Here is a 20,661-nt window from a genome sequence, read left to right on the forward strand (position 1 = left end):
CATGGCAATTCATTAATACAGTAAGGAATCGCAGCACAATCAATTATCTCAGAAGCGGGTTGTTATTTCCTTGATGACCCAGGATTCCTCGTTGCTCATGCTTCTCTGCCCCAAACATATGAGCGCGCCAAACATTTGCAAGAGTGTGATGTCCAGACTATCTCCTACATGCTTCATTGAAGAGCCACAGTGAGTTTGCATGGAAAGGAAATCCCTGCTCACAAATTATCGCTTTCCCCCTTTGCAGTGAATTATGATAGCTGCCCACGTGCCATCGAAGCAAACATTTGGTGGCCACGCACCCGCTTTGGCTTGCCTGCAGCTGCACCTTGCCCCAGAGGATCTGTCGGTAATGAAGCACCTTTGATACGTATATTGTGTGGATGTGGGGTGGGCAGTTTGATTTCCGCATAAGCCTTGCATGAACCAAGCACTCCTTGGCACCAAGGAGGTCTGTCTTGCTTCTGGTCAAGGGTTCCCTGTGTGCCACATGCTTAGCTTAAATAAGAAAGAAAGAAAGAACCAGCCTGTCTGCTTAGATACAAAAGAGTGTTTGCAAATTTCAGAGGTGTAGCTGCGTTCGTCTATAGTAGCAAAGCAAAGAGTCCGATGGCCCCTTAGATGCAAACAAATGTATTGTGACATGTGGGCCAGAGTCCTCTGTGTCGGATGTGCACAACTCACCCTTCCCTCCTGCTGCCCCATAGGCACTGCTGTGCGCCACTGCGATGAACACAAGGGCTGGCTGGCACCCAACCTCTTCAACTGCACCTCGCTGACTTTTGCAGCTCTCAAGGGTTTTGTAAGTGCTCTTTCCTCACTCTACGTTTTCTTTGCTCTCGCAACCACCAGAATTGCATATGCTCTGCAGGCAAATGCACCTACCAACTCTCTAACCTGTACCAAGCTAGCACATATCTGAGGCCTGAGCAAATTAAGCAAGGTAACCCACTGTAACATGTTTTTCCACATTGCGAAAAGCTATAGCAAAATTTACAATGGGTATATGCTTACATCTTTGGCATAATTGATTCTAATTCTCTTCGATTTTGTGAAGGTTTAGGACCTATATAGAGCACTAGGTTTTACCCTGCATCACCCTCTAATTTCCATGCTTATCTTACAGCCAAAAGAGCTAAAATCTTGAAAGCACAGGTTTCCTGGATGCTGAATGGTGTGACAAGCACTTCATTCAGTGCTTGGAGTGACACAGTGTCAGCCCAGCCTGGACAACCACCCTGCAGGGTTATGGTTCTCACTATCTCTTGCACTTAGGAGCTGAGATTGAAGTAGCCTGGGAACTGCATTTGGTCTGTGATCCGGTTTCTGAGTGCCTTTCTCTTCCTTGCTGAGTAGGCCGAGAGGTTGTGGCGGAACGAGTCCATCTTGGACACGGAGCAGTCTCAGCGGGTGGCTCTCCAGCTTCGCAACGCCACGCAGAACACAGCCAGCTTCTTTGGCAGTGACATCAAGGTGGCCTATCAACTCTCAGCTCAGCTCCTGAAGCATGAAAGCACCCAAGAAGGCTTTGGCTTGGCTGCAACACAGGACGTGCACTTCACAGAGGTAAAGCCATAGGCTCAAGTTCCCACGAGGCTATAACTGTGAAAGTCACGGCAAAGGGACACACAAGATCAGAAAGGACAGGCAAAACACGGAATAGGTTTTGTTGTAGTTGCTGCAGTGCCAGAAAGCTGCTGTGATGGTGCCTGCCTGGTCTATCAAGGGCATCTAGGCAGGATGGCTGTGCTCTGCCTTCATGGCTGCAGTCAGTAATGCTTCTAAGTACCACTTTCTGCAATCTGCAGGAGGGGAAAGTGCTCTTGTGCTCATGTCCTGCTCGCAGGCTTCCCACAGGCCTCTGGGTGGCCACTGTGAGTGAATAGGGTGCTGGACTAGATGGGCCATTGGCCTGATCTAGCAGGCTCTTCTTGAGAAGGGGCTCCCAAAGCAAGCGGGTCAGCAGATGACGAGCATCCTGCTGCACCTTTGGGAGAACCAAGTTGCTCAGTGTTGCACTTGGAAAATGCTGGAGAAGGTCAGTTCAGCTTGGATGAAATGTGACTCTTTGCATCATTTGAGTTTGGAGCAACCTGCTCTTACCCATGGCCCCATGGCTTTCATATGTCATAATCAAGACCGAGAATTACACTGGCCTGGATCTCAGCTGGCAAGGGGTATGGTACGGGGCAATCCCAAGTAGATCTTGTTGCAAAGCCAAATCCTCAGGTGAGCAGGGGAGGCTCATGCTTTAGGGCAATTGAGGTACCATTCCACCAAACTCAATTTGCCCTCACTAGAACCCACCCACCTTCTTATTTTTTACCAGTCCATGAGATGACACTGGCTGTCCTCCTCGGTCTTTGTGTTGCCTTTGTAGAACTCAGCAGGGTAAAGGATGAGGACAAAGCTGGAATCATTGGCTCTGTCTGTCATTAGCTTCTGGCTTCACTGAGTGTTGACTTCCCTGTTTTATGCCCTACCAGTCCCAGTGGGCATCAGCTGCCACTGCAGCTGAAGATCACTTTCTTGGTTCCACTAGGCTCTCAAAGGCCACAAACATTGTGAGCACCAGGACAGCTGCTTGTCCCTTGGCATGGGAATCCCAGGAACGAGCAAGCTGTCCTGTGATGGTGCTCTTGCAGCTGCTTGGCCGTGGTCAGTCCTCCGTCCTGCCCACAGAAGGAACTACACGCCATTTGTGCAGCTCTCATTGTACTTTCCTTTGGCCCTGCAGAACCTGCTCAAGGTGGGAAGCACCCTGCTGGACAATGGCAACAAGCGCCACTGGGAGCTGATCCAGCAGTCAGAGGGTGGCACGGCACAGCTGCTCAAGAATTTTGAAGATTACGCCAGCACTCTGGCCCAGAACATGCGCAAGACGTACCTGAACCCCTTCACCATAATCACACCCAACATCGGTGAGAGCATGATAGCCATTAGGGCTGTTTCCCAATGAAAGGAATCTTTGCGAATCGACTAATTGTATGCATTTCAGTTGATGAGGCCATCAGTTAAGTATGCATACATTTGCAGGTGAATAAGGAAGTGCTACTGAATAATTGTACAGTACTTGTGATGATGTTTGCATGTGACGAAGAGGCATTTCCCTCTGTGTGAGAGAGGGAATGCTTACTTTAAGATAGAGATGTAGCACCTGTACCATCGACCAACAACTCACATCCCTAACCATTGGGCATGCTGTTTGGGGTGGATGGGTTGTTGCTGTCCATCACCAGCAGAAAGGCCACAAGCTCCCCATCTCTCTTGTGAGAAGATGCTTGCTTTTCACCATTTCTGTGCATTCTTCTATTGAAAAAGCCGATCATTATTATTATTATTTTTAAGATGTTTCCTGTTGAATCAAGGATACCTTTTTTGTTTTTTTAATCAATTCACCTAATGAGTGAACCAACTACCGTATTTTTCACTCTATAAGACGCACCAGACCACAAGATGCACCTAGTTTTTGAAGGAGGAAAACAAGAAAAAAAATATTCTGAATCTCAGAAGCCAGAACAGCAAGAGGGATCGCTGTGCAGTGAAAGCAGAAATCCCTCTTGCTGTTCTGGCTTCTGGAATAGCTGCGCAGCCTGCATTCGCTCCATAAGACGCACACACATTTCCCCTTACTTTTTAGGAGGGAGAAAGTGAGTCTTATAGAGCAAAAAATACGGTAAATATTGCGACCCTAACAAGAATGCAAATATGCAACAGACTTTGAGCCAAACAGGTTTTTGTAAACATTAATTCAAAATGAGGTCACAGTAAGTAAAACAACATAACTATAACAGCTCTAATCTCCACCTGTTCCAGCTGCCAGCTACACAGCTTGGCCTCCTAGCTCCCTTATATATTCATTTAACATGTGAGGTGGTTTCAGAGAGAGCCCTGTTACTATGAACAGACACTCTGATTATGTGGTTTACTACTTGTCTCATGGTTTGAAATCTTATGTTTTTTTGGCCCAAAGTCTAGAGTTGGTACTCATGGGAAAATTTGTTGGGGATCATGGGAAATGTTGGGAGTAATAGGTCAGTAGTCATAAATTTGGGGTTGGAAGGAAGGAACATGCCTGCATCTCCAGCCTAAGCTGCAAATTGACATTCAGCTGGCTTGCCTAATGATAAGATGCTTTTGCATTCTTTTTGGCCAGTTATTTCTGTAGTGAGGCTGGAGAAAATGAACTTTGCTGGCGCCAAGCTGCCTCACTATGAGGCACTCCGAGGTGAGAAGCCTGCAGACCTAGAGACTGCCGTCATCCTACCTGAAAGTGTCTTCAAAGCTCCAGAGAGCAAACGTAAGTCTTGGCTTTCTAGAAAGGGTTGGGGACAGTGGGCCATTTGTAGGGCTTTCTTTAACAGGACATCCCTTTTCGACAGGCGGTGGTGAGTCCAGTAAGTCCATGGAAGATTCCCCTCAAGATAAAATAACTAGAGCTCTGCTTTGGGTGATTTTGTGCAGAAAAGCAGTCTATAAATTCTGGAAATAAAAAACAGAGGATCCAGCCTGACTTGGCCTGCTTCTGAGGCAAAGTAATATCTCAGTCAGTGTCTCATGCTCACTTTCCAGAACCTTCTATGGCCAATGCCAAGCATCTCCCTGGTGAGGAAGAAGAACCTGCCCTGATGACAAGACAGAAGAGGCACCCAGATCTGAACGAGGGACAGGCCATTGCCAGTGTGATCATCTATCGCACACTGGCTGGTCTGCTTCCAGAGCAGTATGACACAGATAAACGGAGCCTGAGGTAACATATACCTGCCCCCACCCCAAATATACACACATACTCAGAAGCAGAGGGTATCTCAGATACCGGATATTATACACAATGCCCATACTTAGGGGAGGCCAGTTTGGAGACCTCAAAAATCCATTGCAAAGGGGTCCATTAATGTCATTCTCACCCCACCCTCCCATATGCTGGAGGATTTGGGCTCCATTCTCTGTTGTTAAAGCCTCGTCAGCTTCTATATGGCTTCCTCGTCCCCTGCCAACTAAGCATGAAGGTGGGAAACCTCAGTCCCAGGGGTCAAATGTGGCCCTCCAGGCCTCTCTCTTGGGCCCTTGGCACTCTCTTCAGGGCACACCTCCTCAGCCATTCCCACTCTTGCTAGGCCAGACGCCCTCACTGGCCCTGCATCACACTCTCTTTGAGTATTTTTGCCTGACGGGAATGTGTCACTGAACTCTGATAATGCCTCTTACTTGCATGGTTGGAGGGGAGATGGATTTATGTGATTTCTCTCTCTCTCTCTGGCCCCCAGAAGGTTGTCTGGATGAGAATGTGACCCTCAGTATGATAAATGTCTCCCACCTCTGACCATGCAGATGATTTCCAGTGCTCGTGGTTTAAATAGGGAGCAGGGCTCTCGCACTGTTTTTGTTGTTATTTTGTATTAGTGTGTGGTGCTAGCAGTTGTCAGAAAGCAGTGGGATGGGCCACTTCACAGGCCCATGTAGGAAACAGGGATGTGGTTCAATGTGTGCCATGTGTCCTCACAGAGTCCCCAAGCGGCCCATCATCAACACCCCAGTGGTGAGCATCAGCATCCATGACAACGATGCCCTGATGCAGCGGGCGCTTGAGAAGCCCATCACGGTGCAGTTCCGGCTGCTGGAAACTGAGGAGCGGACCAAACCTATCTGCGTCTTCTGGAACCACTCCATTCTGTGAGTCCCACTGCCCAGACAACAAGGCCTGGGTGATGAAGGATGTCGGGCTGGGGGGTGGGGGTTGAGGGAGAGGCACTCAGTGACACTCTAAGGCTGGCAGCCTGACCTTGACTTTGTTGTTTTCCCAGGGTCAGTGGGACTGGTGGCTGGTCAGCCAAAGGCTGTGAGGTTGTCTTCAGGAACGAGACCCATGTCAGCTGCCAGTGTAACCACATGACCAGCTTTGCCGTGCTGATGGACATTTCTCGCAGAGAGGTGAGAGAGACAGTCATGGACTCATCTCCAGGAGATGACCTGAAGGGAGAGGGGTGGGATTGTGATGGGGATAAGGCTCCTGCCTCACAAAGGTGGTAGAACATGATCTCATTGCTAAATCATTTTTCTTACGTGTCCATTGATACCCCTCCCTCTCTCTCTTCCCCCCAGAATGGTGAGATCCTGCCCCTGAAGACCATAACCTACGCTTCCATTGCTGTGACGCTGGGCAGCCTCTTGCTCACGTTCCTCTTCCTGGCTGGCCTGCGGTCCCTGCGATCCAACCAGCAAAGCATTCGCAAGAACCTTGTGGTGGCCCTGTTCCTCTCTGAGCTCATCTTCCTGCTGGGCATCAATCAGGCTGACCTGCCAGTGAGCTCCTGGGGTGGGGTGGGAAGCTGTGGGGGCAAGAAGAAGCCCAGCTCAATAGGCCAGAGCCATGATTCTGGTCACTGCCATAGGTGGAGGCACCAATGTGGTCTCCATTGTGGGTGGGGAGCCCATTGCTAATGGCTACTGGTGCGAATTTGGTGTTGCCTAACCGCTTCCCCTTCTCTCTTCCCTTGCCAGTTTGCCTGCACAGTCATTGCCATCCTGCTGCACTTCTTGTACATGTGCACCTTTGCCTGGGCGCTGCTGGAAGCATTGCACATCTACCGCATGCTGAGCGAGGTGCGCGATATCAACTACGGCCCCATGCGCTTCTACTACATGGTTGGATGGGGCGTGCCAGCATTCATTACAGGTGGGGCCCAAACCAGACACAACATCTCCTAGCTCAGGGCCATCCTGACCACTCCGAGGCCTCAGCATCCCTTTGTGAAGCCTTAGTTTGGAAAGCAGGAGGTGGGGGCAAGTGGCTCTGCCCTGCCCGCTCTGTGGTGAGCACCTGAGGCCAGACCATAGCCAGAGAAGCCTGGCCTAAAACAAGGATAGGGCTGAGATGGACTGGCTGCAGGTCTAGCTGTATTGGTGCATTTCAGTTCTAGTTCCTGCTATTTTGGCCGTGAGCTACTTATCTGACTGTGATTAAATGCTTCCTCTTACTCTTCTGATGGTTCTGCATGGCATCCTTGCTTAGGACTTGCTGTGGGCCTGGACCCTGAAGGCTATGGGAACCCAGACTTCTGCTGGCTCTCCATCTATGATACACTGATTTGGAGCTTCGCTGGACCCATTGTTTTTGCTGTTGCGGTGAGTAGAGATACAAGAGGCTGGTGGAGGAAAAAGCAAATGTAAATATACCATCAAAGAGAAGTTGCCTGACTTTATGGGGGCAAGTATAGGACCATTTTGATGCTCTGGGAAAAGCACTAAATCACCGTTGCAGAACCTGTGGACCCTAACTTGGCTAATTAGGGAGGGTTGTAAATTGGCCCACTTTTCCCAAGCCTCTCCCACCCAATGCCCCACACCTAATGTCAGATGTGGCGTCAAATGTGGGGGCAGTTATAGACCTGGCTGCACAGGAATGGTTTTGAGTGTGTTCCTGGTTGCTCCTTGACCAGCTTGCATTTGGTGCTTTGTAAATGTGGAATTGAATGCAAGCCCCCACTGGGATTGGTTCCACTCAGGGGCTCCCAGCTGAGTTCCACACTGGAGCTGATCCCTGCCCATAGCTACGTTTTGCAGGCACCTCCAATCAGCTGACCAGCAGTACCTGCTTCAAACTCTGTTTGGGAAGGGCACTTCCTTTGCTGTCTAGCTTCGTAACAGCAGGTGACTAACAGGTGGATGATGCTCAGCTGTCAGTGTCTGGCTTGCCAGCCACATACCGTTCCCCACCCCTCCTGTAAATAGAGAAAAAGAGGAGCTGGGATCCAGATCCTCCATTCTCTGCTTAGCTTTGCCCCAGCCATGGGTAGAGAGGCTGTCTAGTTCTATCATTCTCTTTCCCCATTGGAGATATCTGGGAGATGCTTGGGAAAGAAAAGCATCCCATTGTATCACCTGCAGCAGTGGAACTGGAAAGAAGCAACTTCCTCAAACACAGCTCCCCCCTCCCCATTGTGGCAGGGGCTTCCAGGTTCCCCCCCACCCCACCCCCAGCACCGTCATACAGGGAGAGAGCTAATCTTTGCAAGACGGGGAAGCCCAGAGCATTCTAAAGAAATGGAGCTGATCCTAATTCTAATGGCATGGGAATAGTCCGGGTTTGAGGGAGGACCTTGGATTGGCTGGAAAGAGAGCAGGTGCTAACCTTTCCCCTTTCTCTCCTCACAGATGAGTGTCTTCCTCTACATCCTGGCCACCAAGGCCACTTGTGCTGCTCAGCAACAGGGTTTTGAGAAGAAGGGGACAGTGTGAGTTTTAGCATTGCTCTTGCTCCACCACAATAAAGGCACATCGCCATCTTCCTGTGTGTCTCCTGCACTGTCTTGCCACTTGATGCCATTGCTTGGTCATCTCTGCTGCTTCTGCTGCCATGTGCTTTTTTTCCAGGGCTGTGCCATGTCCGCTGCTGCCTTTGCCACACTGCTTTCTCCCAGCTGCAAAATCCTGTTCCCCCTTCCTCATCCTCTGCATACAGCACTTTGTGCCGCCCTTTCACTTCCTACAGAACTCTGGCCAAGTCATTTCCCCCCTTTGTTGATGGCTACCCACTGTCACACCCAACCCAGCCTTGATACTTCCAGCATTCTTGAGAGCACTACCTAATCCTTCTCCATAAAGCCTAGAACTGATATGGCAAAGCCAAGAGTGCCCCACAGCTTTTGGCACATGGTATCCCTGTGAAGAGCATGTTGCTGGGGACCAGGGATGGCATGTGCCCGTGGACATAGTCCCATGGGGGCTGTGTGGGAGAGACCCCACTGACTGTGCTCCTTCTTCATTGCAGCTCCGGCCTGCGCTCAGGCTTTGTCTCCCTGCTGCTGATCAGCATCACCTGGCTGCTGGCCCTGCTGTCTGTCAACAGCGATGCCATCCTTTTCCACTACCTCTTTGCTGGCTTCAACTGCCTCCAGGTATGGTGGGCACCAGGCAGAGGCTCGGGGGGTGGGGAGGAGCTGGTGGGAAATCCCCCAAGATCAGTCAACCCTGACTGGATTTTGTGGCGTCCAGTGCAAACTTTGGATATCATGCTTTTGAGCATGTTTTTGAAGGAAAGTGCTACTCTTTGCTTTTCTGAGTCAGAAGAAACAGGTGGGAAGAGAACAGCGATGCCATTTGGGATAGAAGGTGGGAATAAGTGACGGGCTTCCCCTTGATGCTGTTGATGTTTGCCTGAATGCAAGCCGGGATATTCCAGGATAAGACAGTCAAGACTTGTGATCTGTTTGGTTTCTTCCACAGGGGCCCTTAATCTTCATCCTCTGTGTCCTCTTGTGCAAAGAAGTGAGGAAGGCTCTCAAATCTAGTTGTGGCAAGAAGCATGGCACAGACCCCACATTCACCACCAAATCTACCTTGACAGCGGTGAGTGTTTGAGGAAGTGGCAACCCAGTAGCCGTTTAAGCAAGGAGCAGTGAAAACCAGTATGTATGACCAAGCAGTGTTCTATAGCATGCATTTGGACATCATAATAAACTGTGGTTTAGCTTGATGGGAGGAATCCTAGGCAAACCTCAGGCTTACACACTTATCCCCTCTTCTCCTCTAGTACATCCACAAGGAGCAAATTTGAAGCTTTCATTTGCAGTTTGAATTAATCATTGACTAACCCTAAATTTTGGACGCGGGTGGCGCTGTGGGTTAAAACCTCAGCGCCTAGGGCTTGCCGATCGAAAGGTCGGCGGTTCGAATCCCCGCGGCGGGGTGCGCTCCCGTTGTTCGGTCCCAGCGCCTGCCAACCTAGCAGTTCGAAAGCAGCCCCCGGGTGCAAGTAGATAAATAGGGACCGCTTACTAGCGGGAAGGTAAACGGCGTTTCTGTGTGCAGCTCTGGCTTGAGTGAGATGGGCGCACAACCCCAGAGTCTGGCAAGACTGGCCCGTACGGGCAGGGGTACCTTTACCTTTACCTTAACCCTAAATTTTGACTAATCTTAGTTCATGGTTTGTGGCTGATTTGTTTTAAACAAACCAAAGTTAAGATAGCTGGTTTGTTGGGTTTGGAAGAAGCCACAAACTACAGAAGTAAACACTTTGTCATTCCTCATTGTGGCTGTACTGAAGAAGGAGAGGGCAGAATGCATAGGCCCAGGGTGGGAGGGCACTAGGCTTATTATTCCTATCATGATCAAACCACGGTTTATCATACCAGCCATGCTAGTTGTGTGTTCTGTTATTAAAAGAAAAAGTGAATCAGATTCCAATTCTATGCCAAGAAAAGAAGCTGGATTTGGCAACCTACATGAATCAATGCAATTAAGCAAATGTATTTGCTTGCTTTGCCGGATTTATTCTGCTATTGCTAGCCATGTAGAAGAAGTGTGAGTGATATACGGCACTGCCACTGGAAATTGTACACAACCTCCAGTCCACAGACTTCTGAGGTTTTCACCAGGCATCACCTATACCCTTTCATCCCTGTCTTCACAATTTTAAGGGTTGGCCCTTTTAAGAGCTGACACCTGAAGCAGAAATCCTCACATGGGCCTCTTCCCTTCCCTGGCTGCAAGCATACTATTCAAAAGCAACAATGTGCTGGCCTTTCAGCTGCCTGCGGTGGCCACCTCACTCTGCCTAATGATAGGGGCAGCACAGGTGGGGGAAAAGACTCCCAGCTCTGGAATGCATTTGCTGAGAAGAAAGGAGATATATACAAGGGGAGGCAGTTCCTGCCTCTCTGCTGCTCTTAGGGTTTTCTCTCCTCTGATCACAGTGTTCTCTCACCAGGCTTATAACTGCAACAACACCTATGTTGATGGGCAGCTGTACCACACGCCCTTTGGAGACTCCACTGGTTCCTTGCACAGCACTGTCCGCTCCGGCAAGAGTCAGCACAGCTACATCCCTTTTGTGCTCAGGTAATTCCAGTTCCAGGGCCCTTCATTGCACAATGGATATGTGAAAATAGGGTGGGAAGAATTAATATTGGGCAGAGGCGGTAGGTAGTATGCCTGTTGCCATTTCAGTGACAGTTCGTGAATTATTATGACCTCAAGGAGAGTTTCTGCAGAGGCTTGCCTCTTCCTTGCTCCTTTGAGGCTTGCCTCTCTGTCTCTCTTTTTGCTGTACTAAGGATTTTAGTTTGAGGCTGTTTCTTGATGTTGATCACTCAGGGGAGAGCAGAGCAAATAGTGTTCCTTCTGGATTGCTGAAGTCAGAATAAGGGACAGCCACTTGAGAACTCCTTTTCTGAACCGCTTGTCACTGACATGAGCAAAGGCATGCCTCGAGGGCCTTTTGCTTTTTTATAATGTTGATGATGCAAGTCTTTCTTGCCCTCAAGGTGAATATGCTCAACACTCACAGGAACATGGTGTACAGAGAATTTATAACAACTTTCCTGCCTGGCATAAGGCTTGCCCCTCTGCACTCTAGGAGCTCCGAGCAGCTATAATCTCTCCTGCATTATCCTTACAGGGAGGAATCTGGCTTGAACAACAGCCAGGTGCACATTGGGCCTCCAGATCCCAGTTCACTTTTCCTGGAAGCTAAGGATCCAAGCAACGGTAAGGAGATGAGAACTGGGCAACTTCTAAGCAAAACTGCAGAACTGTATGAATCTGTATTCAAAAATAGCCTTTAAAACTATGGCATGTGCCATACAGTTCTTAATGTCACAGGAGATTTTCAAGATGAAGGGGAAGGGAGGGTGAGGGAGATGACTGGAATTGTTGTGTCTCAGTGCTTTTTTCACAGTGTGGATATCTTGCTGAGGATCTGTGTCATTCACGGATAGACAAAATGTTTTGTTTCCAATAAGGCTTTTGAACTAAAACTGACTGGGGAAGTTGGCTACTTAATAATGGACAATTGGTAATAGTCACAGTACTCTGTAAGTAGTGAAAAATGTAGGAATATAATTATATCTGTTATGTAAGAGGTGATCATGCCATTTTCAGGAGGACTGAACACAATAGTGTTGTTTCCATAAATCGCCATACTGGGCTGAGATAAAACAAATTTAATGAAAGGCAAATTGCGATGGACAGAATTTGAGCAATGATAACATGATCAAAGACAAACAGGTACAAAACAGTGAGCTTCATTTCTCGTGCTTGGTGGTCCCTGGACTAAACAACATTGGACGATCCAAGATGCATGTGTTTAGACCCTTTACATCAAGTCACACATCACTTGGATGTCCAATATTGTTTGGTTTCTATAGAAGTAATGGTGGTGGCTGTTTTTACTTTTAAAACAGGCACAAGAAGCTCATGCTTTGGTGATTATAGCAGTGTTGTGGAAGGGGGTGCTTAACCCTTTCTGTTCACACTGTTTCTCTGATTCCCCCCCCCCACTTTCTCCTGGATGCTGATAAGAACTTGGGGGAGGGGTGGCATAGGGGGGAGAGGTTAAAACCAGCTCTCCTAGTTCTGCTGGTATCAAATTTTGTGACTGTTTGATGGTTTATTAAAAAGTCATGTGATCCATTTACAGATCTCCTGCATTGCATGTAGTTTGGACTCCGAAAACACAGACACCACTAGAATTTGTTTTTGTTCCTAGAAAATTATCCAGATATTTATCAGAGCCATTTCACACAATCAAACTGACATAGACTAGGAGAGAGGAATAGATTCTGAGCTAAGACAGGCACTTGCTGAAGCAGTTGTGTGATTGCCAAGAGGAATGCCACATACATGCACAGCTCGAAACTCCTCGTTTATGCTGTCACCAGAATGTCGCTTCGATGGAAGCGTAATAAATGTAGGTCACTGTGAACTGAGCCTGCAGGGAAGTGAATGCACAAACGAATTGCTTCCACACATGTTGAAAATCAGCTGATTTGGTTCGTAAGGACTGCTCCAATTCACTATCAGGACTCTTGCAAATTTGAGATTAAAACCAACTTGACTTAGGGATACCAGGTGTTTGTGTGTGGCACCAGTTGGGAGAAGACTGGATGCAACAGGGATGGTTCTTAGACTGAAAGCCCCCTCCGCCTAGGTACAGTGATGAACACTCTCTCTCTAACCACACCCCCCCTTTGGACACAGAGCGTGACACTGACTCAGACAGCGACCTCTCCCTGGAGGATGACCAGAGTGGCTCGTACGCTTCCACCCATTCCTCTGACAGTGAGGAGGATGAAGAATTTCCTAGGGAGCCCTGCTGGGAAAACTTGCTGTGCCCCAACAATGAGAAGCTGCCAGCACACAGCACTCCAAAGGGTAATGCTGGGGACGGCTTATTATCATTATTTATTCATTTTATTCATTTATATAGACCCCGGCCCACCTGCCAACCATAAGTTCTTTGGGTTCTCTACAACATAAAAACAATAGAAACTATGGGGGGGGGGTAAAAAGCAGATTTAAAACACAGCTTCTGGAACCTCCAGGGATATCTGAGCCCTCCTATCTGTGAACTGGTGGGACAAGGTCAGAATTTACAAACCTTGTGTTCATACCTAGGTTTCTTTTCTCCCTTTCCCCCAGTGGACAACCTTGCTGGCCCTGGGAAACCTTACTGGCCAGGTGACTTTGTGACCACTGCTAGCGAGAGCGATGGGCATGTTGGCTCAGAGAAGCTGCGCGTGGAGCCCATGGGAAAGAACGACCGGCTGGGGCCCACAGAGGAGATCCCCAGAGAGAATGGAGAGACACAGACCAGGGACGGCATCTTGGGCTCGCTGCCTCACCCCACAGCCCAGCCCCAGAAAGGTAAGGAGGTTTGACTGTGGGAGACCCCCAACGCCCACTCACCTGCTCACCCATGAAATCTTAGAAGGGACCCCCTCCATCTGAGGTACCTTGCAGAATTGCGTCCTGGAATCCCAGTCCTATTCATCATATCAGTTGCAGAATTCAGCATCCTAAAGCCTCAGCCCAGAAACAGGATTCAAAGCAGTTAGTTACCTGGTGAAATTTCATGGGGGTGAATATGATTTGTGGGGCTCAGGGTGTGGTCAGTACACTGCATAGCTCCTTGCCCCTTGGCGTGACTGGAAGCTGCTCACACACTTTTTCTTGATTGACATCATAAATGTGGGTGGCAGAAGCACTTTTTTATGTGGTGCAGAATAGGGATCCTGTGTCTGGAGTGCTGAGCATACTGAACCCTCATGCCAGGACTGTGGAACCTGTGGTCCTCCAGATATTGCTTGACAGCTAATGGTGCAGCAATAAAACTGCTAGCACATTTGCAAAGCTAAGCAGCGTCTGGTCTGGTTTCAAATTGGATGGGGGGCCACGTGCTGAGATTCCTGCATTGCAGGGGGTTGGACTAGATGCCCCTTGGGATCCCTTCAATTCTGTGATTCTACAACTCCAACTCCCACCAGCCCCCATTGATGTGGCCAATGGTCAGGAATGATGGGGAATGTTCTCCCGCAACATCGATTCCCCGCCCCTCCATTGCCCATACCTGGCTCCAGAAAGCCAGGATTGGCCAATTCCCCGTTCCATATTGGCAACCTTGCTACCTGGTGAGGACATTTCCCTTGACCCCAGAACCTTGTGCCCTCCTCAGGCATCCTCAAGAAGAAGTGCTTGCCGCCCATCAGCGAGAAGAACAGCATCCAGCGGATCCACAACAAGCTCTCCAGCTGCCGCTCAGGGATGGTGTCATCGCACGGCTCTTCGGGGAGCGACGGCAGCCGTGGGGGAGGGCCCCCGCGCCCCCGCCAGACGCTACAGGAGCAGCTCAATGGCCTTACGCCCATCACCATGAGCATAAAGACTGGCACAGTGGATGAGGACTCTTCGGGCTCCGAGTGAGTATGGCTGAGCCTTCTCCCTGGGGGGCGATGCCCTCCACAGCCCACTCGCCTGAGCCCGCCGCCTCTGTGGAGCCCCCTCGCCCACACCATGCCTGGTGCATCGGATCCTCCGGGCTGCGACTCCGCTGTGTCTCACCTGTCCCCAGGCTGTGCCTCTCTCAAAATGTCTCCCTGTCTGCTGCCTTGTAGCTCCTTAGATCCTTTGTAGCTTTCGCTAAACGTTCTTGCCGTTCCACTGGACCTTATTTTCACACGGGCTTGCTAAGAATCTCTACTTCTATTTCCTTTGCCTTTTCCACTCTCGGGCTAGATCCTGACCTGGCACATGGCCAGGAGTATACCTGTTTCTTCAGGAGCCACCCCATGCCCCACATCCCAATTTGGAAAAGGTGTCAAGGCAGCCTTAAAAAACAGGCTGTGTCAGCCGCCCCTTTGCCGCCCCTTGTAGGCTGGGAGGGGGGAGATTTATTGGAATGTGTGGGGAGCATGGGAACCAGTTTGCCCAGTGGGATATTGGGAGAAGATAGCATCCTGGGGCTGAGGCTAGAAGCTATAGATGAGGCATCCTTTCCTCTGGGCAATGGGCTCTGATACTCTCAATGTCTTTTCCTATGTTCTTGTAAGATGCTCAGGGACTGGGCACAAACCTGCCTTGCAGATCCTGACTTGAGCAAGTGGGTTGGGCTAGGAACCATTCTGACCCTGGACAGGGCTGGGTGGATGTGGGGGGGGGGGGAATGCTGTCCTATTCTAACTTCTTCCTCAGCTCTCTGGCACTAACCCAGCCTCTCCTCCCTTCTCTGTCTTTCTCTCGTTCTCTCCCCTCTCGCTTCAATCTCGCCCAGATTTCTGTTTTTTAATTTCCTCCATTAACACGCGAGCCCCAGGGGGGGTGCTTTGCTCAAACCTGCTCACGACCATGCTCATGTGTTTGTTTCCCCCCCCGTCCCCCGTCTCGCTTTGTGTTTGATCACTGAGCAGGAGCGATGAAACCTCAATCTGACGCCAACGCCTGCACCAGGCTCTGTTTCCCTTGTGCTTTGGCCAGTCCGGGAGCCAGGATTGCTCTCAAACCGCAGCGAGGAATGTTGTCTCCGTCAGCCCAGCCCGGCCCAGGGAGCTGGACCCACCATACCTAGTGCCAAATGAAAACTGAGCTGCCGCCCCGGCACCTGGGGGGGGGAGGGGAACAGCAGGTCCCAGGAGGCGGACCTACTTGAACCGATGCACTTTGGATCATTGTGAAAACAGACAAACAAGAAACACAAACTCAACCACCTCCACGTCTTCAGGGATTTTCATGCTTTGTTGCCCAGTCTGGAACTGCTGTGTGTCTGGAATATTTCTCTCTCTTTCTTATCTATCAGAATTGGGCTGGGGGAGCCTCAGCAGTAACCACGTGCCCAGGCTTCTTGGAAATGCATTACCTGTGAAGATGCTTGCATATCTGACAATGGGGCTGTGCTAGGAGCCTGTGCACTTGAAGATGGCTGCCGCCAGGGGGCAATGAAAACCGTAGGTTTTAGCATGCGAGGTAAATGTAGATGGCATCTTCCTCCTCAAATGGTAACTTGGAATTAAAGCCTGAGGGCGTGACAGACTTGGCCATGCAGGAGGGACCTGCATGAGACCTAAGCTACGTGCCGCTTGGAGAAAGTAGGCAGGCTTTGCATTGAAGCTGACTCCTTCGGAGGCTCTAAGACCTCAGTTGCTATAAACAAAACCAGGAGAGAGCCCTCATCCCCCTGCTCTGCAGTGTGTGTGTGTGTATCATAATCATGCTTTTTATGACCCAGTAGCATGGGCTTAAGCACACCTCCCAAGGTGCAACTAAGGCACGGTAAAACAATGTGCAGGTCAGTCTCTGGCTATTTGGCACATAGGAAAGTTTGGAGCCCGAGATCTTCGTGGTGTCGTGCCAATCAACCATAGAACTGAGAAGGAAAAGATCGTCCAAATAGCTTTCCCTGGACTCTGTAGACATATACTAGCGCTCCCTGCAGGTGCGCAGTACCACCTCGTCTCAAGGAAAATAAAAGGCTTTTCCTGATCTGACAGTTTTAACAGAGTGGTTGGATTGTTACAGAAACCCAGAGCCATTGTCGCAGGATCGCCATGATGCTACCTACAGCCGTGGACTGGACAGATTTGCTGGGTCTGCTGTGGATCTAGCCCCTTCCCTGGGCCAGCCTCAGTGCCCCAGACTGCGCAGTGGGACCAGGGGCTTAGGACCTCCCCAGTGGGCCACTGTTGGCATCCGTGGAAATGCTCCATCCTGGACCAGGGCTAACATCCTTTTCAACCGTTTTTTGGTTGTGACAGCCACTCCTCTCCAAGCTCAGCCTGCCAATCCAGTGACTCGGCCCTGTGGGGATGCTCTGAGAGGCAGCCCACCAAGGTGCTGAGCGCCGTGGGTGTGGCCTGCTGAGCCGTCAGCCCATGCTGCAATTATTTTCGTAGACAATGACAAAAAGAAAAAAGTCCCACCTCCCTGCTCCTCTCAGCCAATCAGCACCTGGTCCACGTGCTGCCAGGCTGGAGCCGGGATGCTGCCTTGATGTCTCTCAATAGCACCTGGCTCTCATGCCAACAGGGTGCTGCCTTTCTGCCTCAGAAGCCTTCATTTTTCTACACTCAGCCAAGCCTGATGCCTGCTCATAATGGGGATTTTCATGCTGGGTCCTTTTGGAAAGTACTTTTTTATAACGTTCCTTGGGGTGGGGGTGGGGGGAGAAGAGAGATTTTTCTGATAAGGGAGTTGGGGGAAGAGGGGGAGGGTGGCCGGGGGAAGAGGGGTGAAGGCACTGTTTATTTTGATGTTGTGGGTTTTTTTAAAAAAAATATTTGACCACTGCTGAAGGATGTTCTAATTTAAAAGAGATGGAAAGCCCCTTAGGGGGCTACATCTTTAGATTCGTAGCAATGTTAAGTCTCATTAGCCGGGGCGCAAGATACGATGCGCTTGAACTGACTTGCTCGAGGTTTGCACAATGAGGAGTTAAATGAGACTTGGCCATTGCTATGGTCTGGCTTGTCAAAGGATATGGTTCCAAAAAACACACCCCAAGGCTTCTGTGTCCGTCGCCTCTAGGAATCTTGGCCATTGCCGTCAGGCCTTTTTAGTGGCCTCTGTCCTTGCCAATTCCTATCCTTTTCTTGGAATGTTTTAACATGGATGTGATTCTCATGAACCTGTGTAATGTCAGCCTGGCACTTTAGCAGCAGCCGCCCACAACGCTAAGCAGACAAGGGGGCTCCGTTCCAGCCTCTCTAATACATGGATTAGCCAGAGAGAGTCTTGCTTCCCACTAGTGTCCCCGGTAAGCCCATTTAAGTGAAAGGAGAAACTGGTGTTTCCCTCGCTTCTCTATCCAAAACAATAGTATCTGACTAATTTCCACCTGCAAGTCTATGCTGTCTTTGACATCCAGCCCCACTTGGGACAACTTATTCTCATATCTAAAGCAAAGTGGAGACCTATATTGAAATAAGGGTGGTCCCGACAGGCAAGGGCCCACAATTCCCCTTGTGTGATGCTATCTGATGGGTATTCCAGCACTAAACACAGATCAAGCAATCTCTGGACTTCCTGTCTCCTCCCGTAGGTGACCGAGGCTTCTGAGCACAGGGAACTGGGTGCAGCCCTTGGTCCTTGCTGGTCTACCAAATCATCTAGAACAAAAGCTGCATGTGCTGATCAACTTTAGACACACGGAACAATCAGAACCAATTCAGAAATGGACTAGGAGAGGCAACAAGAGGAGCTTACCCTCTCAGACTTTGCATTGCTAACTCCAAGCGAGAGCAAGCAACGTCCCGGATCTCTAGACTCCAGTGAAGTATCTGCAGAAGTCGAGGAATACCTTCTGTGGTGCTGAATTATGGCTTGGAGGGAGGACCAACGGTTACTGTTACCATGTCTTCCATAACACCGCCCCCTCCCACAGGAAAAGCTGGACGCATCTCTTCCTGCCAGCATTTGCCAAATATTTTCTCTTTCAAGGTTACATGACAAGCAGCTAGCTAGCAGGTGCAGCCATTCCTATTACTGAAGCTGCTTGCTGGGAAAAGCTTCACCTGCTACCTTTTTCGCTTGCCATGAGACCAGGAAAGACATAGGAGTTGTACTAGGGGGGAGATTTCAACCTGCCCCCCACCCCAATCCCTACAGTACCTCTAACCTAAGGTTTTAGTCTGCAACCCCCGTGCACAGAATAGTCTACCGTACCTTCCTATGCAAGCTCTTTCTCATGTGGAGAAAGCGCTAACTGAACAGATCTGAAAAGCAGTATTGAGAAAAAGAATTATTCAGCACAAGCTCTCTCGAAGCAGCTGTTAACTTCTAGAACAAACTGTCTTCTGCCCCATTACTCTGTCCAAGACGGGGCAGAATTGGAGCGGCGAGGGCATGTCCCTCCATTTGTGACCAAGTGTTAATGAAACCTTTAAAAGCACCAGAGATTGAGGAGGCAGCAGCTCCTAGACGAAGCACCATGCAAGAACTCAGCTTCTGCTCCATTACTGCAATTTGCAAAATCTTTTTGAGTCTTAAACCTGCCGTCCACAGAGAACCAGTTTCGCCCATCGATAGAATTTATGTGTTTGGCGTGTCTGCATTTTAATTTATTTTTTTTACTGTTATCTTTTTGATGTGTATTCTTATATTTACTGGCAACTATCTGCCTGCTGCTGTGCCATCCTAGGGGAAGGGCTGGGACAAATTAGAGAGTCAAGGGGGTGAGAGGGGGTGGAGAGAATACCACCACCTAAGTCCTTCGAACCAGAAGTGTTACGTTAAAAGGTATGTGAAGTCGGGAAACGTCTAGGGAAGTGCATGGAGAAGCAGCCTACTCCTGGTTAATCATCTTAAGCTGCATCCTATAGAAGGCACAGCCCGCCACATGGATCTTCCACCTGGGAGGTTAGGTAGATCGGCTGACCCTGTGGCACTCAGTCAGGGAGGGATGGGGAACCAGTGACTCTACAGCTGCCACTGGACTCTGCCTCATCCTTTACCATTGGCCATGCTGGCTGGGGCTGGTGGGAGCTGGAGCCCAGCAACATCCCTGTTCCTGCACTAAATGGACCATATAATAGGAGTCGAGAGTCTGAATGAACTGGCACCTGCAGTGAAGTTGCATTTGCTGCAGACTTTGGCTCTGCTCCTTTGCACAGCTCACCACATCCTTCACTTCACAGCCACCACCGTCCCCACCTGAGCACATGTCCTTGTGGACTCGGTGTGTCAATATTAGCTCCAAAGCAGCCGACTTGTCAATCCACCACCTTCCTCTGCAATAGCCAATGGGGTCATTTTCAGCAGAGCCAGATACAGTTGCCTCCTTTTGCTGGTAGGGCACCAGTGCCTTGGATTGCTGCACGACAGACAGCAATTCAACAGACTTCTTTTCTGTTATTGTATCTTCAGGCTGGAAGAAGGGAATGCTATACCTGTTGGATTTCTCCCTGCCAGGTAGCTATTGAAGGTGCTGAAGCGTTACCAGGAAAGAATGGCAACTCTACTTTTCCCTAAGAAGCCTAGCTCTTCTCCCTTTTAGCAAGCCAGGGTGTAGGGGGGAGATCAGAGGGGGGAAATGTGGTGGTTTCACCTTTTGGAGGAACAAAATGTTTTAACGACTGCTGTGATGCTGGCTCTTCCCTGGAAACAAAATAGTTGAAGTGTACAGGTAGGGTTGTTAATGTAAATACTGTAGGGTTCATTCCCCTTACCTACTAAACAATAAAACCATAGTTCTGTGCAGGTGACTTCATTTCAGTTCCACACCCACATCTTGTGCTAGAGAATTGTGTCTTGGGGAAAACCAATAAGCAAGATTTGGCAGAGCTGAAGCTCTTGAGTTTTCTCACTGCTTGGGTGAATGGGGAGGAAAAGCTGCAACACACTTTAAATATTGGGAGGCCATTGCCAAGCTCTGATGCTAGCATGACCACTGGTAAT

The 20,661-nt window shown here is 49.6% G+C and overlaps 1 protein-coding gene across 4 annotated transcripts in view; it reads left to right on the top strand.

The window, feature by feature from the left end:
* Positions 1-20,461, top strand: part of CELSR2 (cadherin EGF LAG seven-pass G-type receptor 2) — a 112,102-nt gene extending 91,641 nt beyond the window's left edge. Inside the window, exons 16-35 of one of the 4 annotated variants that reach the window (XM_081915366.1) lie at positions 248-349; positions 708-802; positions 1,357-1,566; positions 2,738-2,921; positions 4,157-4,300; positions 4,573-4,750; positions 5,506-5,673; positions 5,805-5,931; positions 6,103-6,303; positions 6,502-6,676; positions 7,013-7,125; positions 8,155-8,234; positions 8,771-8,897; positions 9,226-9,348; positions 10,709-10,839; positions 11,399-11,487; positions 12,979-13,152; positions 13,420-13,644; positions 14,453-14,696; positions 15,548-20,461. In XM_081915366.1, the coding sequence (XP_081771492.1) occupies positions 248-349; positions 708-802; positions 1,357-1,566; positions 2,738-2,921; positions 4,157-4,300; positions 4,573-4,750; positions 5,506-5,673; positions 5,805-5,931; positions 6,103-6,303; positions 6,502-6,676; positions 7,013-7,125; positions 8,155-8,234; positions 8,771-8,897; positions 9,226-9,348; positions 10,709-10,839; positions 11,399-11,487; positions 12,979-13,152; positions 13,420-13,644; positions 14,453-14,696; positions 15,548-15,575 (2,918 nt within the window). In that variant the 3' untranslated portion in view covers positions 15,576-20,461. The remainder of the gene's footprint in view (positions 1-247; positions 350-707; positions 803-1,356; positions 1,567-2,737; positions 2,922-4,156; positions 4,301-4,572; positions 4,751-5,505; positions 5,674-5,804; positions 5,932-6,102; positions 6,304-6,501; positions 6,677-7,012; positions 7,126-8,154; positions 8,235-8,770; positions 8,898-9,225; positions 9,349-10,708; positions 10,840-11,398; positions 11,488-12,978; positions 13,153-13,419; positions 13,645-14,452; positions 14,697-15,547) is intronic. The other 3 variants (XM_081915368.1, XM_081915367.1, XM_081915369.1) reach the window with 3 other exon arrangements.
* The last annotated feature ends 200 nt before the right edge of the window (positions 20,462-20,661 follow it).

The sequence above is a fragment of the Podarcis melisellensis genome (genome assembly GCF_964234715.1).
Source record: "Podarcis melisellensis genome assembly, chromosome: 6".
Lineage (NCBI taxonomy): Eukaryota > Metazoa > Chordata > Lepidosauria > Squamata > Lacertidae > Podarcis > Podarcis melisellensis.